At 45.2% G+C, this 18,146-nt stretch overlaps 1 protein-coding gene across 1 annotated transcript in view; it reads left to right on the top strand.

The window, feature by feature from the left end:
- SLIT3 (slit guidance ligand 3) overlaps nt 1–18,146 on the top strand; it is a 597,642-nt gene that overhangs the window by 474,420 nt on the left and 105,076 nt on the right. The window contains exons 10-12 of the mRNA XM_063085643.1: nt 5,138–5,209; nt 10,672–10,743; nt 14,365–14,436. Coding sequence (XP_062941713.1) covers nt 5,138–5,209; nt 10,672–10,743; nt 14,365–14,436 — 216 coding nt within the window. The remainder of the gene's footprint in view (nt 1–5,137; nt 5,210–10,671; nt 10,744–14,364; nt 14,437–18,146) is intronic.

The raw sequence follows: 18,146 nt of genomic DNA, 5'->3' as shown, positions 1-18,146 counted from the left end.
GGAGAAAGGCTGTGCATGGGCTTCAAGGCTGCTTAACAATAGCAGATATTCCCCCTTTACACTGATCATCAAGGAGGTTCAAAAAAGAGAAAGAGAAAGCTAAAAGCAAAATAAAACAAACAACAAACAGAACCAAAGAGTTAGATCACTCTAGAAATCATTGACTTCAGTGATTCTTAAATGTTCTGAGAGCACCAGATCTCTGAGAAAATGCCACAAGGAAAGAGGGGAGGTGGGGTGGGGTGAGTGCAGGTGGTGTAAAGGAGAAGCTGATCAGGCAACTGAATGGTTCAGAACAGAGTCTTGGGATAAATTGTCGTGGGTTTGAATCCCGGTTCTGCCTCTTACTTTGGGCACATTTCTTAACATCTCATGCCTCACTCCATTCCACCCTTTGCAAACTGGAGGTTGTCATACCTACCTAAAGATTTTCCATGAAGATTAAATAACATAACATGTAGAAAGTTAGCATAGTGTTTGAAAACTACTAAATAATAGAATCTAAAAAGCAAAAACCTATGTACATGTATGCATATGCAACATGATAGAATGATTTACTCTCAAGTTCCCATACTATTCTTCATTCACTTTCTTAAGATGAAAAAAAAAAAATTACCTCTGTAGACATCTGGGCATGTAGGCATCTGGGCATGTAGGCATCATGCATATAATAAGAAGAGCAAATCTGGCTCTGTGTTGCTCCTCTGCTTTCTCGTAGGTGATGCCAGGGGTTCTACAAACACCAGGTAAGAATGCCTGTGTCAGATATGCCTGCATCCCTCCTCCTTGCTGTGGACCAAATGTACAAACTCAGTGGGGGGGGTCCAGGACTCACCATCTTTCTAAAGAACCACAGAAGCAATGGTAAAGAAGGGGAGAAGCCAGAAAGGGGCTTCCCCAGAAGATGGCCCAAAGAAAAATTTTGAAAAGGACCTTCCCTGTCAGCCCTATTCCAGGCAAAGAGAGGCATCAGGAACTGGACCTTTGGGCTCTGAATTGCTGTCTGGTCTCCAACCAAATGGCCTAGGATAACTGAGGGGAAGGAAAAATGTGTAATTTCCTTCCTTTGGCAGGATCTGGATATCTTAACAAGAGTTCCCAAGTCAAGGGAAAACTCAGAGAGATAAGGAAGAGTTATGAGCAAGAGGCAGTATAGTCTAGGGGTTAAGAACACAGGCCCTTGAATCAGACCAACCTGGGTTCAAGTCCAGGCTCTGCCATTCACTAGGTCTATGACCTCAGGCAAATTGACCTTTTGTACCATGATTTCTCCAGCTGTAAAATGGGTTTATTAATACTACTTGCTTCATAGTACTGTTGAAAGAAATAACATGAGCCAGTGCGTGAGGGGCACAGTGTCTCATATCATCACCACCACCACCACCAATATTTTCACACAGTTCCAGAACCTCTTTATCAGGAGACTTGCAGACATGCCCATGCACTAGCCATGCCCCAGTCAGTCTCTCTAGCATCTTGTTTGACTTATGTATTGCAAAAAATATATTGCACTCAGCTGCATGTTTGTAAATGACAGATTATTAAGAAAGCACCTGAGGAACTATGTCAAATCAATACAGAGCACAAATTGCTGAAATCCCCATCAGATTCTCCCATTGTTTTTGCTGGTGCAGGAATATGCTTGGATGTTTGATTTGTATGTTTGTTTTTATGCAAGTTCTATTAAATCAGTTTGCAGCCTGAAGAATGTTTGCCAGACAAAGAGAGACACATGTGCCAGTTCAGAGAGACCTACAACAGCTGTTGGCTTCAGACACATTCCTAAATGTGACAGTTTTTGCTGATGCTAAAGCTTCTTATTGTCCTTTGCAGAGAAGTTTTTTCACTGGAAGTCTGGATCTTTGCATCCTTGTTCCAGCCTGCAGAACTGGGCAAGTGTAAAACCTACCAGGGGGAAACCTGCTGCACAGACTGTGTGCACACACGCTCCAGCCTTTCTGTCTTGACAGAGGGGCCATTTTTCCTGCCGATGAGCTGGCAATGACTGAAATAATGGAGATGCTTTAACTCCAAATGGTATTTAATAAAGTTCAGTGATTAGGAGTTGGTTTGTGGAATCAGACCAACTAGGGTCTGAGTCCCAGCTCTAGCTCTTCTGGGCTTTGTGGATTTGGACAAGTGATTTAACCTCTCTGAGCCTCAATTTTCCCATGTTTACAGTTGGGGTGGTAGTAACTAATAAGATTGGCCTCATAGGTGTGTAAGTGTTTAGATAAACCATTTGAAACTCTTAGCCCAGTGCCTGACATGTAAGTACCTGATACGTATTAGCTCTTGTTCTTGTTGTTATCCCCACCTTTACCTTCTCTTTACACTTGAGGTATACCAGCTATTCACAACTACCTCACCCCCACCCCAGACAAATCCCTGATACCTCCTGGGGCAAAGTTAACCCCCATCGTGGCATGGCCTTAGCACTTCATACAGGGTTGGATGGTCAGACAGTGCCCGAAACATCACGAGGAGCTGAAAGAGTATAGACAACCAATCCCCAGTGAGCAAGTCTGAGGAATACCAAGGTTTCTGCCAAGGTTAACAGGCTAAGCTTGGAATTCTTTGATCTTTGCTCACAAACCACACCTCTGCACTCTATTTGCATATTTTATATATATATTCACGTCTGTATTCCATCTTCCCTCAACTCCTTCAGCCTTTTCACTGAGCACCTGTTTCCACACCAGCCACGTGATATCTCAGAGAGAGCATTGGGGTCTTCATCCTTTAAATTTTTCTGTGATTTTGAGAAAGTCACTTGAGTCTCTGGGCCTCAGTATCTGCAATTTCACAAATAGATAGAGGCAGTGTGTCCAATGGGTAGAAGCAGAGAAATGTTGATTCTGCCACTTATTAGCTCTGTCACTTCAGACAGCTTATTTGATCCTCTGGGTTTTCTTTTCCTCATCTCAAAAATGGGGCCAATGCAGCTTACCTCATAAGTGTAAGGATTGAGAGAAATAATAGACATAAATCAACAAGACTGCACAAATGATGGCTCTTCTTGTTTTTTATGATAGCGATACAATTTGATTCTGTGCTGGACCATCCTGGGTTGATCTCTATCACCAGATTATTAAATTCTTTGGGGCCAGTATCACATCCAGGTCCTTGATTCATCTCTCCTTTAGTTTTTGTACCCCTCACTAAAATGGAGGTTAATTGATTATGAACTGCAGGGAGCCGCAAGACCTCACACCCAACACTGACCTGACTTGCATAGGCCCTTGGCCTGCACCTGGGAGCAGTGGATCCTCTTGCAAAAGCTGAGGGGGTTGCCATTGTTACAGACAGTGGCTCTCTCTGGTGGCATCCTCCAACTGAAATTCCTTGCCAGAGTAGCAGGTAAATCTCAGGATTCCTGGAGACCATGTGCCACCTTCCTGGTAGCCCCAGAGATCTATGGAACTGCTGCCTTGGCTGAGAAATCCTGCTGAACTCTTTGCTCAGCTGGAAAATGAGAATGTCCTTGGAACTTCTTGGTCAAGGCATGCTGCCTTGAGTCGCTGCCTCCATGGGTGGCTGTATCCAGTAGCCCACAGTCCCTGAGATCCTGTGGCAAGTGTTTGTGGCCCACCAGGAGCCAGCCAGGCCGCTGTCCAGCCCGCCTGTGACTGTGGTCCCAGTAGAGTACACTCCCCGCCCCCTTCCAGCGGGGCACAAAGGCATTGTTAATAGACCGTGGCAGTCCCATTTGTAGACTCTATTCATCTGGCAGCCAAGAATGATCTGTCCTGATACTCCCTCTCTCTTCTCACTCGCCCTTCCCCTTTCTCTCCACCCCCTTCCCTTCCCTCTTCCTTTTGCCTAGAGAGTGATTTGTCTGTGTTATGGGCAGGCCTGACAAACCATTCCACATTAGCAGCTGAGATGTTGTTTGAAATGGGAAAATTGCTGGCAAACTGCTCCATTAGCGGCTCCAGTAACAAATACTCTGTTCCCCCAATGAAGATGAGATCGCAGAGGCACAAATTAATACGACTGTCTCTCCCACTCTGCAGCGGGGATTACTCTTCAAGATGAATAGGCTCATCCCAGCCAGAAATGTGCATCCACTAGAAGCAGCCTCCGAGGAAGCCAGTTCCTCCCCTCTATCCCTTTTGCTCCCCCCACACCCCCCTCCACACACATCTTTTTTTGCATCTTCCCAGCTGAGGGTTTGGGGAGCATCAATGCCAAATGAGGAGGTGATGAAAAGTTCTGCACCACGGAGAGAAGGGAGATGGATGAGGACGAGCTGCTGAGTCCTCAGCCCAGGCCTGGTGTTATTCATCACCTCTAATAGAGGGCCTGCCTCCCACTCTTGCCTGGTTCCCACCACACCTGCTCTTGGCTGCAGGAAGTCATTTGAGAGATGAAAGAATAAAGAATGGAAAGGCTCAGTCACTCCCCACAGCCCCTTCTCTTCCAAGGAAGTTCTGGGCGCTGGACCTGCTGTGTCTCATAGTCTTTCCAACGTTATAGAGAGGAAGCATTTCAGGAAAGCCCATGTTCCAGCAACAGCCCAGGAGAGTGGTCCAATCTGGAGCCCTGGGGCCCCCAGGATATCAGAAAGCCAGTCTGATGAATGTCAGGCCGGGCAGCCTAAAGACTGTAAGGCTGTTTCTCCAGCATATTAAAGCAGCCCATTGAAAAACCCAAAAGTGAAGTCAGCCATTGACGTTTCTGCCTGTTCAGTACCCCATTAGCAGTGTGGTTGAAGTTTTCATAGTGACGTGGTTTCATGACAGATAAGCATTGCTGGCCCATGGTCCATCTCTTTTTACTCTTCCTTCTCTTTACCCTTTTGACTTTTTCTGCACCCTGTTTGGTTACTTCCTACAGCTTTCTCTGAAGGAGATATCTGCCTCTAAATGCAACTTAGAATAATCAAGAATCAAAAATCCTCAAGAAGATGTCATCTTTTCTAGCTTTCTCCAAAGAAAGTTAGACCCATGGATGGGTGCTCCATACGCCAGAACCTGAGCTCTCTGTCTGTTGCCCAGTGTCTCCCACAACCAGAGCCTGTGCCTTGTGGTGATGAGGACCATTCTGTTCTCAAGGCCAGAGAACACAGTAGACCTAAGTAACCACCTGTTCACAGGTGGATGGTTAATTGACTCTTCTCTGCTTTGTTTCCCAGACGCCTGGAACAGAACTCCATCAAATCCATCCCTGCAGGAGCCTTCACCCAGTACAAGAAACTGAAGCGAATGTAAGTTTCCACTGGGGAGAAAGAAGCCCAAATGTTTTCAGTTTTGGAGGTAATTTGTAATGTGTAGTGGGCAATCTGCCCCAGATGACAGAATGCATCTGTTCCTCCGGGACAGTTCAGTTTCAGACCTGGAACACTCTCCTAAATTGGGAGGTAAAGTTCAGAAGTGTTGGGTGCAGATTGTGAGGTGTGTGGGCTTTCACACATAGAGGGAAGAGTCTCTCCAACCAGGTAATGTAACAGTATGTGGGAGGTGGAGATGAGTTGGCCTAAAAATCCCATATCACCATTTTTATTGTTTCTTTGCTTTGATGATGTGGACCTAAAGTAGGAATTTCAGCAGAAACGTGACAGTGGCTCCACATCTGTCTACACCACCATCACCAACATCCCTACAACCATGCCTAGGTTCATGTAACAAATACTTAGGGAATGTCTACTGCATGCAAGGATCTGTGGATAGAGCAGTGGACAGGAACAAAGTCTGCTGTCATGGAGCTTACATTCCAGTGGGAGAACACAGGAAATAAACAAATAAATATCAGAAATTGATAAGTACTAAGAAATAAACAAAAAAAAAAGTAAGAAGACTTGAGAGTGATAGTAGGGTGGTCTTTTAGGTGGGTTTGCCCCATGAAGGCCTCTATGTGCAGGTTACCATGAGCTTTCAAGGAGGACTGTCCCAGGCAGCAGGAAGAGCAGGCAGCCGGCTCCGGGAGCATGCATGGAGGGTTTGTGGAACGGCAAGGAGGAGGGGAAGGAGTGGGGGGAGAGGGGAGGGATTGTAATGGAGAGGTAGGTAGGGGCTAAAGTAGATCACTTTAGACCATGGTAAGGACTTTGTATTCTTTCTAAGTGAAATAGAAGTCTTAGAGGGTTTGGTCAGCAAATGACTTGACCACAATCATCCCCAACATCCCCATTTCCACTATAACCAATATCACTTCCACCACTACATCACATCAATATCTGGTGACACCAACACTGCTGTGCCTTCCTCCCTGCAGCAGCCTTTGACAGCACATGATATCATCGCCCTCATCCTGGCCATTGTGACGATGTCGTCATCCTTCCCCATCACATGATGACCTCGAGCTCTGCTCTGAGTCACTCAGAGCTGGGCACTCTGAAGAGAGGCTAGTAGGATTCAGACATGGTCCAACCATTGCCATGAGAGATATTAAGATTCTGGAAGGAGGCTCCTTTCACTTTTTCAGGCTAAGAAATCATTTGTGATAGCCCAGTGATCAAGATGCTGTTTTCATCCCACTTACATACTCTTCTGTGCCCCCCCAACACTACCCCCACAGAGGAAAGAGAAAGGGCAAGTAGAAATGTGCATGGACTCCATCCTGTTTCTCCCTTTCACACCAGGCTGATTCACTGGTTTCCCTTGTGTGGGAGGGCCTACAATAAAGGGGTTAAGTGTCTACTGATTCCTTTTATGTTCAAAATAAACATCCCTGAAAGACAGTGGCATTGGTAAGCTTTACCCTCCAGATCTCAGGAAGCCAACTTCCCATCTCTCTGGAAATCCAAACCAAACAAGATGTTCTCCTGGTACAATTCCAGAAGTGGAAACCAACATAATGAGCCATCTCTAAGCACATATGAACTTCTTCCCTCCCCTTGGCAGCATTCCTGCTGGAGGAGCTGTATAAATATAGGCCTTAATATTTAAAACCTCAGGCCATTAATCTCCTGGTGATCCTGCTTCCCCAGCTCACTCTCCATGCACCCCTCCCCCCAATTCATTTTTAAAGCCCAGCTTGATTATACAGCCAGATAGTAATTTCAGTGAAAAATGACAAGTTCAGTCACTGCCCCAACCTATATCTCTTGCATGATTTAAGTTACTGCTCTAATTTTTTGTGAAGTCCAGGTAATTTAGAGCTTGGTGATGTTTTACTATCTTTTCTCCATCCTGTTGGAATCACCATGATCTGTGTATTCAAAATTCATAAGACCTTCTCAGTCAATATCTAGAAAGTGAAATTAATTTTTGATTACTTCTGATGCTACTGATATTTATTATGATGCCTTTTTTTCCCCAAAGGGAGGGCAGTAGAAAAGAGATCCCACTTCAATTTTTTCGACTAAATGAACTTGAGAAACCTAGACTGAAGTGCAGTGGCTTGGGGGAAGTAGGGTCCCTGGTGAGAATGGATTTCAAAGCCCTGAGTATGAATTCCTCCTAGGTGTACATGACCAGTTTATCCCTAATATCTAATGGGAGGAAGTTTCCCCCTCAACTATGACCAAACCACATTCTTCTCTTATTCCTTTAAAATAAAATTTAAAAAAAAAAAAAAAAGCAAAGAAGAATTATTTTCTCTGAATGAATGGCTTTGTTCTTACCTATTCCTAGTAGTCATCCTCACCTTAGTATAAAAAACATTCCAAGGTAAATACTAGTATCAAGGTAGAAAAGCCATTTGCCATTTGCTGGGAGCATTGAAGGCACTGGAGACAATCCATAGTCTTACAGGGTTGTTTGGCTGGTAACATTGACACCTGGGGGCCAAACCTGTGTTGTTTGGCAAGAAATGCTATGTTAAGAGTTCTTCTCATTTATGTGCTCCTAGGTAGAATGGTTTTCCACAGGCTCCAGGGCCTCCTAATGTTTCACACATATTCCCTGCTTGACTTCTGTAGGCACTTGACTTTGCCACCTCTGTTCCACACAGTCTGGAAAAGCCACTCCCTCTTGGTCATCCAGTTTATAAGCCCCAGGTGACTGAGACTAACCAGATTCTAAACCACTGTGGACTAACGTATGACCCAGGGACCACCTCCATGAGAATCAGCTGGAGATTTGTTAAATATGCAGATTTCTATCCCCCACCCCACCCCCAGCCTACCAAATCAGACTTTCTGCGTACATTTTAACAAACACCCTCAAGAGGTTTGAGAACCACTGGTCAAGAGTGACCCCAATGTCCAGACTCAGTTCTAGGACCACCCTGCTGTAGATTAGGAAGGAATCAAGTGTGGCAGTCAGGGGACAGCTGAAACCTTCCCCAGTCTACCTTCCTGTCCAGTGCCACTGTGTTCTGCACCCATATAGTGAAATAGCAGGAAGGGCCGTGAGCCGAGAGTCAAGAGACTTGCAATGCCCACTCCATGCCCAAATAGCTGTGTCAAGTCACCTGTGGGTCCAGGTTCTTCACCTGTCAGGGCTGCTGTTTCCCTCCTGCAGAATTAAGAATTAAGACAAAGTATACGCATTATCTCACTCATGTGGAATCTTAAAAAAGTTGAACTCATGGAAGCAGAGAGTAGAATGGTGGTTACCAGGGGCTGTGTGGGGGAGGGGGTGTTGGGGAGATGTTGGTCAAAAGATACAAAGTTTTAGTTAGACAGGAGTAATAAGTTCAAGAGATCTGTTGTGCAACATGGTGACTGTAATTAGTAACAATGTATTGTATACTTGAAAATTGCTAGGAAAGTAGATTTTAAGTGTTCTCACCACAAATAAATATGTGAGGTGCTGCATATGTTAAATAGCTTGATTTAGCCATTCCACAATGAATACTTCAAAACATTATGTTGTACACCATAAATATATACAATTAAAAAATGAAGGAAAAGAAAAAAAAAAACAGATGAAGGGACTACCAGGGTTAATTCCCAGCTAAACTATCACCTCTCCAATTCCCAGTCTTCACCATCTCCAAAACCACAAGACATCCCACTTCGTGCTATAGTGAGGGATGCGTCCAAAAGCCTACTTGAGGACTGAAAACCATTTTTTCCTCACAAAGCTAAAGCAGAGCTTTAGCCCCATGGGCCACAGAACTTCCTCTTGCATACTAGAGGTCTAAGCACCTTGAAGGGACGTCCCATGATCATGGAAAAAAAGATAAAACAGGCCCTCTCACTGGTCTGGTCTGAATAGACCTTCATACTTAACTGAAATGCTTTGCTAGGCAGCCATGCCAAGGGCGAGCAAGATTAGAATAATCCAGGGTATTTGCCTGTTAAGACCCTTAATACAAAAATGAAGCGCTGAAGAAAAGCCGGGTGTAAGCTGTCGAGTTTGCGAGCACAATCTCTGGATTTGTTAAAGACGATCTCGCCAGCTAAAGGGATAAACCAGACATCTGTGCCCAGGAAGCCTTAACCTGTGAAGTATCTTTCAACTCACAGGCTTTGGAAACAGGGAGGGAAGGGAGCAGAGGCCTAGGCAAAGGTTGCAGTGCAGGCCTTTTGAAGGCTATTAGAGGAAGGAAGGAAACAGGCCCACGGAGACCCCCACTGCATGTGCTTAAGAGGCTGGGAGGCCAGGTTGCCTGGCCTCGCTGGAGGCAATTGCTTAAGAAACTGCTTAGACGTGCTTTCTTCTCAATATTCTCTTGTCTCCTCCTTGTTGACCCTCCAAGACCCTAGCTCTCACTCTCCTACACAAAAGCAAAGACACATTGATTTATTTTGTTAAAGAAAAAGAACTGGAGAGGACTGTTATCGCAGTAAATTGGAGCATCTCTCCAGGAGCCCAGAGGCCATCCCTGAGCTAATGACTCCGAGAGACAGAATTCCCCCTTAGTAAAGGACCATTAGCAAGAACTGGTGTCCAGGCTCTCAAAAGTCTCTGGGATGCTGGAAAATGGGCAGCCTCAGGGTGTGTGAGAAGGAGTGGGGTAGGGAGATTTCCATTCACCACCGAGCCAGGTTAGCTGCCTTATTGCCCAGTGTTCATACAATTCTTTTATGTATTTATTTATTCTTTTAATTGTACATGTTTATGGGTCATACAATCCCTCTAACACACAGCATCCCTTCTGCTCACATGATCCAAAGCCCCAGACGTTATCACTGCCCTGGACTTGCTCCCGTGTGAGGAGCACTGCCAGCCAGCGACAAGCTCACGTCTCAAAGGCGTCCCTCGAGAATTCGATGATGTTCTTACATCACACAGCCCAGAGGACGCACTGAAGCAGACAGAGATTTAGGTCTCTGCTCAAAACCACCTTTTGGGTCAGTGAGGAAAAGTCACTGGAGAGGTGAAATGACTCAGGACTTTCTGGGAGAACAATAAGCATTTGCTGAGGCATAAGGCGAGAAGATGATGCTTAAAGGAACCCTGGCCGGTTCCTGTTGCATCTATGGCATTAATTTCTTGGTAATCTGACCTAATATAAGGACATGATTTGACTGGATGCAATTTTCCACCTAAAAAGTGAGGACCCATGCATGCACAGCCTTATACCCAAGTCAGGATGCCATGGGTAGACGTTCTTGGAAAACCAACAGGAGTGATATGAACGTAGTGTGCTTTATCATGGGGCAGTTGAACTGAACGCTCTTTAAGCTCCTTCTCTCACACCGTGAATAAATGAATTGATTGATTGATTGATTAATCCTTCCCATTTTGAATGCCTGAAATGCTTAATTCACACTTAGGAATGACTGTTATCACACCTTTGAGCCATGTCCTCAGACTTTCCCTTTAATGTTTTCAGAGACATCAGCAAGAATCAGATATCGGACATTGCTCCAGATGCCTTCCAGGGTCTGAAATCGCTCACATCGCTGTAAGTGGGGACAGAATGCGGGGAGGGGCAGTGAAAGAGGGAGGCACCATATTTTTCAGGAGGTGTTTATCAAGACTTTATGTTCCTTTACACACTTGTGGCAACCTGGTAAAAGAAACAAATATTTCTTCAGGGGAAATTGATCTTGGGGAATATTTCTACAACCCTAATGCATTATTTTTATTGATTAAGTGCCCACAGCTTTCCCAGTTATTGGCTTCTGATTTGAATGAGTCTTCTACTCCAGCCTTGCTCCCCTCCCACTCTACATGCCACAGCTGCACTGTCCCTAGGGAAAATGTAAGGAGAGGATTTAATTATGTGTTTATTACTGGTGTGCCCATTCCCTGCCCTCCCCCCATTTATGTGGCTTTGTTAAGGGAGGAGCTCGTATTCTTCCACAGATTTTTAGGCTTTTTCTCCAACCAACCTCATGGTCACTGTCTGAGGAAACAGACACACCATCCTATAGTCCTTCGTTCCCTTGATTTTGAAACCCTTATTCATCTCACTGGGTAGAACCAAAGCCTCCTCCACCAGGGCCTCTGAGACCCACAGGGGAAGGAAGGTGTGGAGTTTTGTCCTGACTCTATCAGACTCACCATGTGGCGTAAGGAAGTCACTTGATCCTTCTATACATTTTTCTCATAGGCAAAATTCAGACAGTGATACCCTTCCTACCCAACCCACTCAATGATAATCATACTTACAGCAATAACAACAATTGGCAGCATTTATTGAGCAGTGACTGTGTGCCAGGTACTATTGTAGGAGTCTTAAGGGTTTAATCCTCACAACAACCTAAAATAGAGAATCTATTGTCACCTCGCTTTTACAGTTGAAGAAATTGGGTAATCTAAGCTCCACAAAGACAAGGACTTTTATCTATTTTGTTCCTGGCATTCTGGGCACCTCAAACGAGACCTGGCACATAGTTATTGTGAAAAAAAAATCCATAGTTCATAGTAAAGAGTGGGAGAGGTAGGATTTGGACCCAAGTTGTCTGGCTCAGAACTCCAAGCTACAGCCTCTTGACTTAATGTGGAAAGTCTAACATAAGATACAACAAAGGTTTCATGGGTTGATAGTATTGACATCATCTAGAGGCCTGTGTCCCTGCCATCCCACCCCAAGGCAACAACAGGGACACTCAGAGGCAAGCTGTTCATATTTTGCCTCTCTGTGCAACCTGTTCACCTAATTTATAAATGGGTGAGTAACAAAATGCACATTTTTTCCCCACCTGGCCCCTTCTTATTGGGAAGGGGCTGAGGACAGGGAAGTCTCTGATTCAGCTGGTGCCTGCTGCTTGCAGAATAAATTAGTTTCATTTATCGAATAGAACATCTGGCTGGGATATCAAAGACAAGACTGTGTGTGAGATTAGTGTCTGCTCATTGTGCTGGAGATCACAGAGTAGGGAGAGGGGCCGTCTGCTGCCAGGATCCCAATTCTACCCCCACCCTCCCATTTCTCTTGTCTGGTTTCCCTCAGCTGGGATTTGGGAACAGTCTGAGCACAGCAAGATGCTTCCTGTCTTGCAGGAAAAGAAATTCAAAATCTGGTTGCCAGGCATGAAATTGGCATGCCACTAGCCAATTCTGAAATGTATTTGGGGCTTGTTTACATGAAGTACCTCTATCTCTGATTTACTCATTCATCTGTTCAGAAGATGCCTACTATGTACTGAACAGTATTACAGCCCCTGAGAATGTGACAGTGACCTGGACAGACAAGACCCTTGGCCTCATGGAGCTTACAGTTGAACACAAACACACCCAATCCCAGTTTAGGACTGGCCAAGGTAAAGGACTGGAGAGCCTTTATCTCATACCTGTCCATTCATTCATTCATCCACTCATTCATTCATTCAACAAGTACTTATTGTGCTAGACCTGGTTTTATTCTCCAGCCATGAACAAGCAATATAGTGTCACCACACTCAGGGAGCCTACATTCAAGGGAGCAGGGTGGCAGAGGGAAGAGTGACATAAAAGATTTAAAATAAATATATAAGTAATATAACGTGACATAAAGATAAATGCTGTAAAGAAATAAAAATAGGGTAACAGTTGGTGAAAAACAGTCACTGAAATATTCAAGAGAAGCTTCCCAAGGAAAAGATGTTCGAGCTCAGACCTGAAAGGAGGGAAGAAGGTAGTCAAGGCAAGATCTGGGGTGGGAAGCCAGACGGGTCTACACTCAGACACTCCTGGGGTGGACACCCAGGCAGGCGAGCCTCAGTGGTTTTGACCCACCGACCTCAGAGGCGTCCCATGCTGAGGTGTGGAGGACAGAGTGAAACCCCTCGACCCTACGCCCCCAGCCCTGCCCCCTACCAGTTTCAGCTGCACTATAAGTTCTGACATCAGCCGAGACAAGCAGACAGTGACATTACCACATTTGGCACAGTGAACAGTGGGGCATTAATATGAATTACAAATGTGAGCCTGAGCCATCATGCTGACTTTTATTTAGTCATTAATTTGTTGAAACATTAATGAAACACACCCGCAGGCTGATGGAGACACTCACTCTTCACTCCTTGTGGCATCTGGAAATGGGGGGCTTGGTTTATCACTCCCATTTGCCATTTCCTCGTGCTAATATTTTGCTTCCTCAAAGGTACATAACAGCCTGGATTTGTGATCCAAAAGGGAATTAAATATTGCATTTATTCAGTGCACTTCAAGGCCCAAGAGGGAATTTAAAAAAAAAAAAAAAAAAAAACCTTCTTTAGATCAGTTCCCTCAGTCACAGAGGAGGCTGGACCTGAGAGACAGACACGTCTCTGCTATGGATGGGAGCAGAGAGATGCCAGAAGAGTCTCCCCAGTGCCCAAGCTGAGGATCCATAAGGTCCAGGCAGAACCCACTGGGTGCTGGGCTGGGGCAGGAGACCCAGTAGATTTTTTCCCCAAGCCTCACAAGTCACCAGAAATGAGGAGACATGAATAGGAGACACCAGTGAGAGGGACACTGTAGGCCTGAAAGAGAGAGGGGTAAAAAGGTTCTGAGTTCTTCGGGTCCTGGAACTCAAAGAATAGGAAAAGGGAATGGAAACTCCAAGACATTGAAGCCCCCTAATTTTTCCTGAGAGCCAGTCCTTGATTCAGCAGTCCCTCTGCCATCTAGAGATGACCCCCAGATATACAAAGCCCTGTCTAGATGGATGATTAAAGGACTCAGCTCAGGAATTCCTAAGATGCAATGGGATAGTAAAAGGAAATGTTCTGTAGGCCAGTCTCAACCTGATCAATACCCATTGAAGACACAGGGCCGGCCTCCCACACAGCTTCTTTATTGCTGGGGGGTGAGTCATGTTAGCAGCTCAGGGAGACACCACAGAGGAACTGCTTCTTCCTGTTAGGGATTATTTATTGGGCTGGACTGCCTAGGAGTGAAGCAGAATGAAGCCCGTTTCTCCACGCCTCCCAGACAGCCTGACCGTCCAGCCCCTGACTGCACTTGCCACTCAGGAAGAGAAGGGCTGAGGCAGGTCATAGAGGTGGTCTCAGGAGATCCCACCCCCAGAATTGGCTGAGGTGGTGGCCTCCCACATGAGTGGGTTCCTGTGGCCCCACATTTGCAGTGATAACTGTCTTCACCTGTTCTCTTTCAGGGTGCTCTATGGGAACAAGATCACCGAGATTGCCAAGGGACTGTTTGATGGCCTGGTGTCCCTACAGCTGCTGTGAGTAGGAGCCTTGTCACTCTTTATGTCTCTGGGACTATTTGCAGGTTCTGACCCAAAAACTTGTTCTGGAGAGTCCTTTTGACTTTATACAAAGCAAAAAAAAAAAAAAGAAAGAAAAAGAAAAATCTGAGCTGTCTACCCCCTTACCTCCATCACCAATTTTTTTTTTTTTTTTTTGAATGTGTGTATGTGTGGAAGGAGAGCCAGGGAGTTGGGAGAGGGAGGCCAAGGTCTACGTCCACAAACCTAAATGGTACAGCTCAGGACTGGCCCAGGCATGAGTCTATCAACCATAGGTTTGGAGCTAGAAATTAAGAAAGAGTTGAATCCTACAAGGAGGGAAATGTTTTGCAAGTTGCTCTAAGAATTTAGGGACTAAAACATTCACACACCAAACTCCAATACCAAAGCTGAAACAGAGCTGCTAATAGACATGTGACCTTGAAGAAGAGGGAGGGTAGGGGTGAAATAATTAGAGAAGAGTATGATCAGTCACCGATGTGGCTCTATCTGGGTAAGATAAGGCTGATGGGAGACGTGTTTATTTAGTTTAAAAGGAAGATTTGTTGCCTTGATTTGTAAGCTCTGAGATTATTTATTCACATTTATTTCATTCTGGTCATTTGAGCTTAAATGTTTGAAGAAGATAATTGAACTCTGATGTGGAGAAGAAGGGAAAGGAATTTAGCTTGTACTATATTTTAAGGTTTTATGATTGGGGGAGAATCATCTCTGGTTTGTGATTAGGCAGCTGTAGTATCTACACGCATGTGCTGTGGGTGTAAGCATGTACATGTGTGTGCATATGTATATAGGTCTGCTCTGTGACCATCAGCATTCCTACTGGTATTAGGAACTGATCTGAGCATCCTGTGAGCAATGGAGAATACCGAGTGTCAAAGAGGTAAATGACTCTCCCTCACCCACACAGCAAAATAGGTGTGGAGACTGGAGTAGAATTTATATGGTCGTGCAGTTCAGAAAGCTCCCAGCCTTCTGAATAGCACATGATGTGGTCACAGAGGTGCGCATGTGCATACAGATGAGTGTATGTGTCTTTCTTTTTAAAATCACTTCCACGTCATAGGCAGTGAGGAAGGGGCCTGGGGCCTCCCTGCCTCCCATGTGGAGTTACAAGGAGCCACGGTATGAGTTTGCAGGCATCATAGTCAAGGTGGATCTGCAAGTGAGTTGGAAGCACAGGAGCAAAGACAAAGAGAGAGGACAACGCATATCCCGGGGTTGATGGCAAGGACTCATCAAGAAAAAAGAGAGACTTTCCCTCCAGCCCTTCCCAACTCACATCTTTACTCTCTCTCCTTCCAACATCCTTTAAGACTCATCCCTGCACAGGTTCTCCTAGAACAACACAATAATGTGAATCATGTTGGGATGAGGTGCCCAGCAAATTTCAGGCAGCAGATCCATCATAGCAGTAGTCAGGCTTGTTTCAGTGAAGCTGAAAGCAAGAGGGAGAAAAATCTTTACCTTTTTCTCGGCATCTCCCCTCATCTTTGTCTCCACATCTGTCTCACTCTGTGTGTCTCGGTGTGGGCATATTCGTGTTCAAAGGTCCCAGTCCTCAATGGGCCTTTAAGGCTATTTGTTGGAATGACATGCCAGGACTCTGCGGGGAGCTGGGTGTTTCACAGATGGTGTTCTTTGCTTGTAGGGAAGAAACTGCAAGTTATAACTCCCACCATAAGGCCAGTTAACTGTAGCTATTAATCCCCTGAAAGAAGAGTAACGTTAGCATCCGCCTTGAGGTAGGGGTGTTGTGTTCTGCTGGGCTGGTGTGAGTGTCCTTTTAAAATCTGTGTATTTGCATGTAGAAAGGAAAATGCTCTTGCACAAATGAAAGACACATAGAATGTGCATCAGGAGCCTAGCACAGTGCAGGACATGTATTAAAGATTCTATAATTGCATGTTTTTTAAAAAAGAAAATGTATCTCAGCTTCAAGCTGACAGCAGTCATGAGGTTAATAGAACTCACAGGACTTCGTGTGAGCTGGGAAGGCAACTCCAGCTTAATATCACCAGGTGGAATTGAGTAGCTGGGGATAAAGCCAAAGCATCTCCCCTCTCTTGAGACCAAGAGTTGACACAACTCAGGCAGGCTTACTTTCCAGAAAGAACCAGCAACTGGGGCTCGAGCAGCCGTCACTGGGTTTTGACCTGCTGTTGAGCAGTTGGAAAGCAGGTCCTGATTACATCTGATTTATCGTTCAGCCTGCTGTAGATTGGATTTCTCCCTGTTAGACTGGAGACACTCTGATAAGAAGGCTCTGATTAGAATACCCTGGTAGACTGGGTAATTTCCTCTCCTTTGACTCGAAGGCTTTTTGTGAGAGGTTTGTGTTTTTTTCTTCTCAATCTATCTCTCAAATTATTGGTACATCACAAAGCTAAGCTGTCTCTGGCACATGAAGTGGTCCAGGACATTTTCTTTCTGGCACTTTTCAGGATGCTGCCAGTAAAAAAATGGGGACATTGTAGTTGGTTGCCCTGCCCTTCTCTACCCTTCCCCATTTCTCTGGATTTTTCAGCCATCCCACCAAACTTGCCCAGTCCAATATGCACCCAGCCAACACCCGGGTGGTTTCCTTGGCATGTGCCTTTAGGCAGATAGCCAACACTAATAGAATATCTCAGTATCTCAGAGGCTGCAGCAAATGGTCTACATAGACAAGCTTCAGCAGTCCTGGGAGATGTCCCCTAAACAAGATATTCTGTCCTCTAGAGCTTCACAACACTCACCTTCTTTAACTTCCAAAATGTTAGATTTCACAGGAACCTTGGGGTTTCAAGCACAGCCTCCCACCTGGCTGGTGCAGAAACCCCTTCCATGCACTCTCTGACAAATCCTTCTATTACTCGTTTGTTGATGGTTTCTGTGAGAAGTCCTCACTGCATAGTTAGAAGGTTAGAAAGCTCTTATATATAGTAAACCTCAGTAGTGGCTTCTGGAAAACTCAGAAAAGTCTGTTATCATTGACTTTGGATGTTGAAAATAGTTAGTAGGTCTCCCTGTAATTAATCCTAAACAGGTTCAGTTCCTGCAGCCATTCATTGCTTAAACACATTCATTGTTTATTACTATGAACCTTTTATTTTCTTTATTGGGTGCAAAGTAATCCATCAGCTTCCCCCCTTAAAACAGGCTGTTAGGACATGAGTTGGGTGCCCATTTGGACAATAGGAAGTGTGTTTAGAACTGAAATATCCCACATGGAGACATCTCAGAACCCAAGCTTAGTACAAGACATATTACTGGGCATATGCTCCCGACTCTAGGGATGAGAGCAGCTGGAATTACCAGAGAAGTGACCTGTCCTCGTCTCACAGGCTCCGTCCTCCTCCTCCTCACTGGACACTCAGGACGATTGGCCTTGCTCCTCTCCATTGCCCTAACAACCAGGCCTCTGGGCTCCTGGGATGTCTGTGGAGATGATCCTGTGAGGGCAGCCAGCCAGTATGCCCCCAGATCTCTTGCCTCATAGCTCAGAAGTTTGTCTTCCCCAAAGCAGGAAAAGTGGTCAGTGTGTCGCTAGGGCTGTCATTTCCTCCTCTGATGGACAGCTGCAAGCTATGCTATTACAGCTCCCCTCAGGGAATAAGGAGCATTCATTTAGTGCTTATTGATTGCATGGCATGCATAGGAAAGCTACTCGAGTAGGGAAGGCAGTCATTTGAGGTGGAAGCTTT

Source organism: Cynocephalus volans, chromosome 2 (assembly GCF_027409185.1).
Source record: "Cynocephalus volans isolate mCynVol1 chromosome 2, mCynVol1.pri, whole genome shotgun sequence".
In the NCBI taxonomy this organism is placed as follows: Eukaryota; Metazoa; Chordata; class Mammalia; order Dermoptera; family Cynocephalidae; genus Cynocephalus; species Cynocephalus volans.
Note: the sequence above shows the minus strand (reverse complement) of the source record. Positions and strands in the feature narration are given on the sequence as shown.